At 36.2% G+C, this 9250-nt stretch overlaps 1 protein-coding gene across 1 annotated transcript; it reads right to left on the bottom strand.

Moving 5' to 3' along the window:
• Positions 1-826: 826 nt before the first annotated feature.
• Positions 827-7215, bottom strand: LOC131073934 (U-box domain-containing protein 44). Its single transcript, XM_058010456.2, has 3 exons — positions 4359-7215; positions 3289-3586; positions 827-3175 (listed from the first exon to the last, which is right to left on the bottom strand). Exons 1-3 carry the CDS (start codon positions 5619-5621, stop codon positions 1623-1625), a joined length of 3114 nt encoding a protein of 1037 aa, XP_057866439.1. The 5' UTR covers positions 5622-7215; the 3' UTR covers positions 827-1622.
• Between the last annotated feature and the right edge of the window lie 2035 nt (positions 7216-9250).

Raw genomic sequence — 9250 nt, 5'->3', positions numbered from 1 at the left:
CATTTATGAATTCCAAAGGATTCAAGAGTAAATTGCTAAAAGGTTGCTTTGAAGGAACAAATGAGAACATAAAATGAAAGTATAAGAACAAAGATGCAGCTGCAAAACCTCAGACAGTTGCTCAATGCCTAGTTAATTTGATAGATAGAAACTCCGTTTCCAAGGGAGAAAAACTGAAAAAGTTGGCTACAGTTTAACTAAATGTTATGTGTCTATAAATCATTTCAAATTTTTTGCTTCTTTTCATCTTCTCAAATAAAGTACTTTTAATATTCAGTGTGGATTACTTGGATCTGAATTGGGAAATACTTGACTCATTCAAGCATCAGTGTGATTCCTTCACTTCAGAGGTATGGATGCCAATAACTTGAAGAATATTATCTTCTCTATCACAAGAAGAAAGAACAAGAAGAGATAAGAAAGTAATCTAAAACATAAATTTTCTGGCCATCTGTGTTTCCTGCATGAACATTTTATGGTTAGTCAAGACAGGTTTCGGACATTAAATTATTAAGTACCAATATTCTTTCTCAAGAATGAGGAAGAAACACAGAACTGTTTATTAAAAAAGGAAAATAATCATGAAAGAAAATACAAGATTTCATCACAAATCATACCTGGTTGTTTGATTACATATGTTGTCTACATTCTTGTAGAGTTGGGGAGTCAATCAATGCGAAATTAATTTACAAGATCATTTGCCAGGCCTGTTGAAGTGACATAATTACTGCCATTCCCTTAATGAAATATAACTCAGTTTTATTTTCCTGCATTTCATCAGTCAAAGCATTTGAATACTGGATCTCCGCTGGCAAAAGCTTGCAAGGAACCAAAAATACGATTGCTATTTGGAATTTTGTATATATGGCACACCTATAAATGTCTTTAAGATTCTCCTGCGGTATACAGATGATTGTAGATCTTGATCATGAAGATGACTGTATCTGATGTTTGTTCTATATCTAAATCAAAGCCTTTTAAATTTATACAAGCTCCTGTAAATGGAAGCATTTCTGGAACATATCATTGATATTTCAATATAATTCTATAAATATGTGAAATACAAAATACTGATACAGCATTTATATACATTTGCATGATAGTTGCCAAAATTATTCATACTTTGACCTTTAATTTCCAACCGCCCAGAATTGAATGAGTGCATTTTCTGCATTGGAGGGGGCACTTATAGAACATGTTCCCGCACTTGCATGCTGGGACTTTACTTTTCAGGGTTGCTGCTCATCTGAGTTACAACATTGCCGCATTGCTACAATATTGGCTCCTTTATGTCTTTGTAGGTTCCAACTTCTGACAATATTTGATGCGATACTAATCACCTTTGTGTGATTGGACTGCACCATACATAAGATGTATGCATTACTGCAATGCTTCTCAACATAGGATGAGAAACAAATAATTTTATTAGAAAACTGTGCATTGCAGGTCTACAAAATGGTTGATTGTTTGAACAAGGCCAAAGGATGGACTAAGGGCAAATCTCTATCCTTGTACCATTAAAGAAGTCAGGTCAATTTGTCTTTTGCATTTGTGCCCAAATTTTCCTTAAGTCTTGAAACATCTACTGCCATTACTTTGTGATTGTCCTCCATTCATTATCTTCAAAAATAAGAGGACTGTGTAGGCAGTATATCCATTTTGTTCAAAATCGCTGCTGCTTTCTTTTTCATCAAAGGTGTCCCTTGCTGAAGCAGCTCAATGAGAACTTTGCGAGCCATTTCACTATTCGGAGAACTCCTTTCTGAAGGTGGGAATATCTTCTCGAGCACTTCAATTCCCTTTTGCTTTGCTGGAGCAGTTCCCCTCTCTAACACTTCCAGAATGAGCGGTATGCCATTGGATTCCACAATAGCTTGGGCTCCAAAGTCAACAATTTCTTCTTGCAAAAGTGTGTCAAGAGCTTCCAGTGCAGCCTCAGCTGCTCCTGATCTGGTTTCTCGAACAGTGTTCAACAGTGGCTCCACAGCATCTGCCTTAATAAGACAAAAAGAATTTTTGTTTGAACAGTCCCTTCTATGGACCGAGCAAAGAACATCATAGTTTAATGGTTGTTTGCAACACCACATTGGTAGAAATTGGGAAAATTGAAAGGGTAAATAACTCTGTGGTTGATTTTGCAATAACATTGGTTCTGTTCTCCGTAAAGTGGTTTTGGAAAGTTGACCTAGTGCCGTTGCTGCCCTTTCTTTCGCTAGAGAACTTCCCGTTGACAGAATATGAACTAGCAAGGGAAGAATCTCAAGTCCAGCAACACAAGTTTGCAATTCAAAATTTGAAGGTGAAGTGAAATGAAGCAGAGCTCCCAATGCATTTTCTAGAAGAGCATCACTATCACCACTCATTTTCTTTTTAATGTGTAGATCCTTTGCAGAAATAATCTCGACAATTACATTCAGAGCCTCAGTTTTCTGAAGCATTTCGGCCAACATTGGATCACTGGTTGGACATCTACCAAGAATACCTGCAGCTGCTGCTCTTTCTTCTTCATTTGGTGAGCTTGCAATTATCATTACCAGGTTTCTCATGCCTACATCTTTAAGATGTTTTGTTAATTCGATTTCTGAGGCATTTTCTTCCATAAGACAAAACAGGAGTTTCAGAGCATGAAGTCTCACTTGTGGCCGCTGTCCCTCAAAGAATGAAACCAAAGTTGAGATAGCATTACTCTGACATCGTATCATTGCTTTGACCTTTACTGATTTCATTGCCAATCCATAAAGTAGTCGGAGAAGATGGACTCTAGTAGCAGATTCTACTGTAGCAACAAGGTCAAAGAATGTACTTATAGATTGCTGAGATTGCAAAACAAGCAACTTGGAACTGTTCTCAAATTTGGATGGTTTGCAAGCCTCAATTAAATTGGCAAGAATTTCTGCAGCAATTTGCTTCATATGATTATCTAGAGGCATTGTAATGAGTTGAAGCAATGATGGAATAACTGTATCAGCTGATAGAAGGCGTTTCGTAATTTTGGGAACTTTGGATAGTTTTAAAATTGCATGCAGGGAAGCTAATCTGCATTCCGGAGAACTTTGCGACATCATCTGGACAAGAGAATTTACAAGGCTTTGTTGAGCAAAAGCTTTTCTGCTTTGACTGTTTGGGTCCATCTTTGAGAGTGCTGTTGCCAAAGCAACCCTTGTGTCAATTGGCCCTGCCAAGATTACCATATTGAGTAAAATACTTGAATTATTAAACAATGAAATTATCAAGTCAAAGAATAAATGTATTTTCTGGAATTAGGATATTTCAGTGGTCGCTTCATACCTTCTGCTATTAGTCTAATGAAAGGTTTGAAGAAGTTTGCTTCTGTCATTCTGACGACAAACTTGGTGTTGCTAGAGAGATTCTCCAAGACAGTCTCAGCATTTTGTGATGTTTGTGGGTTCCTGCTGTTAAGCAAGGCAACTAAGTAAGGAATGCAATTGTTTGCATTTCCTATCTTTTTAGAGCATGCTGAATTACGAGAAAGCTCCATCAGAAGTGACACTGCATAATCTGCTTCTTCATCTTGAGCAAGCATATTTACTGCACAATTGATTGCACCAGCATTCACGATGGCTTCCTGCTTTTGGAAGAAGAATGGTTACAATCTTTTGAGAGAGCAACTTGTTGAGGAACATGTTTTGTAATTTTTATGAGGAATCCAGCAATCATAAACATTGACAGACTGTCTTTTTGCTAGTTAAACAGATATTTATATTAAAACTGAAAAAAGGACACCCATAAAAGCAGCAGAAAAAGATTGAGCAATATATTTGGGTAAGTCTTAAATTTGAGAATGTCAGCTCTTTGTAACACTACTAAAATAAAACCAAAATGCATTTTCCTGCCAGTGCTAGCATGGTTGTAGCATACATTCCCTTCAAGCCAATGCTTTCTTGCAGGATATATGCAGAGATGAGCTTGTCATGCTTTTACCGTTCATAGGGCTAGGATTATTCTTCCTATGATTAGGTATAATCCCCTGGTCATTAGTATGACATGCATATCCCTGATGGAGAATTTCTTGGTATCTGAGCTCATCTCAAGAACTGCGGGCTAGTTTTTAAGCCTTTTATGCCTTGTCAATTCAGAATCAAGAAAAATAAAATTAGATGTGCTATTCACCAATGTCTTTTTCTGGACTATGTTTTACTTTTTTGGTAGTGTCTGTTATCTTATTAATGTTTTATGTTGGACCATGTACCTTGTGATCAAAAAATACTTGTGGGAAATACTACTGTACCTCCCGCATATCACTATAATTTCAATTTTAAAAAAAATATATGATTAAAAATGAAGTGGCATTTGGAAGAATCCACGAATGAAAGATTGGAGAAGAAAAAAGGGCACACCTTGTTATGGTCCGAATCCTTTGCAAGATAACTCAAGCATTTCAATGCGATGCATGTGTTGATGCTACCACCAGAAGTTTTTAATGCATGAACTATGGTTGGAATAAGTCCCTTTTCTGCAATGAGGACCCTATTCCGAGGCTTCTCCATTAAGGAATCAAGATCTTGCAAAGCACGGTTAACCTCATGAGAATTCTTAGAAGTAATGTTTGAAGTAGCATGTTGAAGCTTATTTTCCATATTCCTCTCCTTCCATTCTTTGATAGAATTTTTGAGGGCAAGATTTGGCTTCAACTCAAATGATTCAAGTTCCTGACCTGAAACAGGACAAGTTCTTTTGCCTTTACATAGATATTCTGATATTGCCTGTCTATCAAATGTATGCCCAGAGACCAAATCCACTGGATCCTCCATGATTTCTTTTGACAAGGGACAAGTAAATGCTTTCAGGGAATATTCGTCAGCTTGATATCCAGTGTCCTGGCTGCTGTTTCTGCTCAATGACCCATTCAGATCTGAGATCCTTGAAGAACTACGAGAGCTCATAGAGAAGGACTTTGAAACCATTTCTGAGTTGTACAAGAAGTCAATGATCTGTGCAAGCTGCAATGCTTCAGCCTCTTTCTTGCGAGATTCCATTTCCTCCTTTTCCTTCCTAAGGTCATGCAATTCCTTTTCCAAGAATGTTGGATTCAGGGATGTACCTGTAACATTTGCAATCTGTAACAGCAATTCACTTATGTATTGACTATTGCTCTGTTTCTCTTTGATGGCTTCTTCAATCTTTTGAATGATAGCCTCAGTTTTCTTAGCAGCTTTGAATTCCAGATTCTGCATATTCTCACCCAGCTCATTTGTTTTCTTTCTGACATCCAAGGAAATCTCCAATGAAGCCAAGCTCAACTGAGCCAAGCAATCTCCAATCTCCTTTGTGATTTCCTGCATTTGCTGAAGCAATTTTCTACATGACAGTAAAAGTTGTAGGCGACTGCCTGTTTTGTAACGCTGGATTACCTTACAGGCTTTTTGCAGCTGAGTATGTAAGGACTCCAATTCCATTCTCAGGGCCTCGGAATGTATACTTACTCTTCTGGCACGGAGGTCTTCCAATATGGGCTTCAAACTGGCAATATATAGTGAAAACTCTTTGAAGCTTTCTTTCTCCAATGTCACATCCTTGGCAGCAGCTGTAGTTTCTGAGATGCTTAACAGCACTCTGGCAAGAAGTTCATTCACTGGAGCAAGGTAGAAGGTGCTAGCCATCTAACAACTGCAAGTTAACTCAAAGGATGCACAGAGCTTTGCAGGAAACCCTTAAATATGTCAATCTATTGTTCAGAAGGATGCAAATTTTGCATTTCTGTCAAGAAGAACATTTGCGGGTCTAAGCTAGAAGTTAATAGCAATGATAAAACTGCAAAAAGACTTCGAGGATGCACAAAGTTTTGTGGCAGGTCCTTAAATATGCCAAACTATTGTTCAGAAGATTGAATATTTTGCACTCTAGAAAGAAGCTCCTTACCTTTTAAGGTATAGATCCATCATGCTATAGTGCTCCGGGTGTAAGTGGATTGGGAAGCTTGAGTTTACTATTAAGCTTAGACATGAGGTCAAAAGGCAGGAATTTCAAAATAGGGAAAAAATCGCCTTCTGGGTCTGATACATCAATTTAGTGAGTGCATCCTAAGAAGCCAATGTTGTAAATCCCTAAACTTGTCAATCTTTTCTCAATTCTTTTGAACTTTTACAATAAATCCTCCAAATGGACAACTTTTTGGTACGGGGGATCAGAACTCAGCATTTCTATGCCTCTAAGCTAGCCTATACCTCTTTCCCGCAAGCAGAAGACACTACTGTCAGATGTAACAAATTTTATGCTTCAATAAAACAATTCTCCCTACCTAATCATTGAAATAAAGGCAAATTTGCCTGCCTTAGCCTTGGATGGAGAAGCGTTCACACTAAAGTCTGAAATTCGGAAGATTATCCTTGTCGTTCAAGCTGATTCCGAACAAGTGACGAAGAATTTACTTGTTTTGTTGCAGGCAGAGTGCAACAGTGAAGCGAAATCTTTAATTCGCTCCTTGCAACCACATGTCCGCTACATCATCCTACATGTTAAACACCTTGCAGGCTTCAGAGAGTTGAATTTCGCAATCTTCAAAGAAACGCTTTGTCTGACCAAATACCAGAGGATATCCTTCTAAAGTCCTAACCGCCGAACAACTTAAGCTGACTTTCACAGGCATCAAAGGCATGATATTTGCAGATGAAATCGTCCTTGCCAAACACCTCGCAAGACTTTAAGAAAACGGAATCTTTGTTGTAGTTGAATGACGCTGAATACCTATCAAATGTGAAACAAAATCAATTGCTTTGCTAATCTTTGAATTTCTTCACAGTCAACCTTGCAAACACATGTACCATTGAACTTGAACTTGCTTGCCAGATTTCCGTGTTGATACAGTGGAAAGTGCCAACTCTTCGGCTTTTAGCGTGGGCGGAAATTGTTTATTAGCCCTAATCTGTAGGAAGCAGAGACGTCCAATACACCGTCATAAATAGAATGTGCTGCAAATCAGAAAGAGCGGCTAAGTTGCCTGGAAACAGAGCTATTGTGCTGAAGTCAAATCAAGCGAAGATTCCACGAAAGTTTCAGTGAATTCACTCAACTTTTTCTACCGCCCAGCTGGTCAGTAAGAAAAATCCTAAGTAATCAGCTTTGATCAATTAAAAAAATGAAAAATCTCAAGACTTATGTGCGTGAATTTCACTTCGAGACTTCTGAAGTATGTGACTTTCACCATGCCTGAATGTCAAAATGCTAGCGGGATTCGAACCTGGACCGACCTTGTGCAAGTAGCACATCAACGCCGCAGACTTTGTTCCTGTTTAATTAAATATTCGAAATATTTGCTTTAAAAAAAATTATATTACGATTAGGGGAAAGGACCCAGTAGTTGAGCATGTACCAATTGTTGTGAGGGTTGTTGATACCTTTTGTTCCAAAAATTGAACAAATAAAACCTATTGTTTGAAACAAAAAATATCAATTTTTGTTAGAAAATGTACCAACAGTTGTTAGGAAATGTACCAATAGTTGTTAAGAAATGTACTAATATTGTAAAAAGTAACCAATCAGGTGATGCCATGTCAGCTGCACAACTATTGGGGTCTCTTTTGCACGCCTATTGGTCTCACTTTTTTTTGGGGCTGTTTTGGACACCTTGGCAAAAAGCATGCTGATGTGGCATCATATTTGATGACGTGGCCTTGAAACCTTAGTTATTAGCAGGGGACTTGCCAAGTAAGCTGCTGTAAAAAAATCGGAGTGATTTGAAATTTCCAAGTAGGATTTTGAGAAGCGCGAAGTTAGGGTGCACGACTACTGGGTCCTTTCCCCTAGTAATTATTTTTTATTTCTGTTTTTTATTTTACCCTAAAAGCTAGTGGTGGACAAAAACATATGGAAATGACACGTGGTACTATTTTTGTGTATTTGGTATTTGGTATGGTTATAATTGTTATGATGTGAAAACAACAATTAGCCTATAAAAGCAAATATTATTGTGTGTTATTTTGAAAATTAAAGTAGGTTTGACTTTCAAAATAATATGGAGATGATTAAATATTAATTATTGTTGTAGGGATAGTTTTCATCATATTTTTCTTGTCATAATATCTTCAAAAGCCATAGGAATTTTTTTAAGGTATTTAAAGAAGTGTTTTTTTGATAGAAAGGTTGTGGTCTAGAAGCTTTTTAATTTTTTAGTTTGTGTAGGGAGGCAATGGTTTAAAAATTTATTAAATAATTAGTATAGTTAGTGGAGAATAAATAATAAATATTATTTTTTATTTAGTGTTTTTATGTTTTAGTCTTCTTTAAATTGAAGATATTAGTTTTCAACAATCCACAATAATTAGAATTGGTAAAGTTTTTGGTGCATGTAGTGTTTTATAAGTTAGAATTGTCTTACAATTCTTACTAATTTTGAATTGACTCAATTATAACCCACTTTTGTTCAAGTAGGTCAAGGTCTTTACAATCAATTTTAATTAGTTCTTTATTTTAAGAGATTTAATTTACTAATTTATTACTATTGAAAAATGGGTTCAATGAGTAGTCATTATACTCATGATGTTTTTTGTTGACAAGATTATTGGCCATGCAAGTTCTATAAATGAGTGTTAATGGATAGTTGTAGATTCATTGTTGTTCATTCAACTCTTCATTAATGTTGTTGTAACATTCTAATCCTTGAGCTCTCTAATGTCCCGATGATGGATCACAAAGTGTGATCCAAAACATTGATGCAAAAATACAAACACAATTGAATCCAGAAAGAACAACAAGAAATATTAATAGTTTTTTTCATTTTGGGGTGTCCCTCAAACCAATAGATAAGGTTTCTTAGGGCATCCAAAGTAGATAAGTTTACATATCATATGCCCCACTTATTTAGATTGTTATGAATCATGGTAGAAGTGCTACAAAGTGACTTACAAGATTTTCTAATGACATGTTTGATTGTTCAAAATTTGTTTGTGAAGTTCCTATAGAACTACTAATAATAACATGGGCCCAATTGAGCATGTTGCCACTAATATGAGTGATTAAAAAGATTTCAGACTTCTAGAAATATATAATGATTTAAGTGTAAGATTCCATACAGACTATGATTATAATAATTTAAAATATTGACATTTTAAACCTTATAATACATGATTTGCTATTAGGATAACATTATTGTAATGAGGGTATGTAAGGATGCCTCTCCTATTATATTATCGTCAATCATACTAATGAAACATGTTATGTGGATGAATATATTAATTGCTTAAATTAAATTATTGTATATATTATGTATTAAAACAGTTAATCTTGAATACAA

The sequence above is a fragment of the Cryptomeria japonica genome, chromosome 9 (genome assembly GCF_030272615.1).
Source record: "Cryptomeria japonica chromosome 9, Sugi_1.0, whole genome shotgun sequence".
NCBI lineage: Eukaryota > Viridiplantae > Streptophyta > Pinopsida > Cupressales > Cupressaceae > Cryptomeria > Cryptomeria japonica.
This window is presented reverse-complemented; position numbering and strand designations above follow the sequence as displayed.

Excerpts from the sequence above, each read along its gene's own strand:
- LOC131073934 (XM_058010456.2), bottom strand. The coding sequence starts at position 5,621 with ATGGCTAGCACCTTCTACCTTGCTCCAGTGAATGAACTTCTTGCCAGA. Across the intron at positions 3,587-4,358 it reads AGGATTCGGACCATAACAAG|GAAGCCATCGTGAATGCTGG; the intron begins GTGTGCCCTTTT and ends TTCCAAAAGCAG. Across the intron at positions 3,176-3,288 it reads CATTAGACTAATAGCAGAAG|GGCCAATTGACACAAGGGTT; the intron begins GTATGAAGCGAC and ends TAATCTTGGCAG.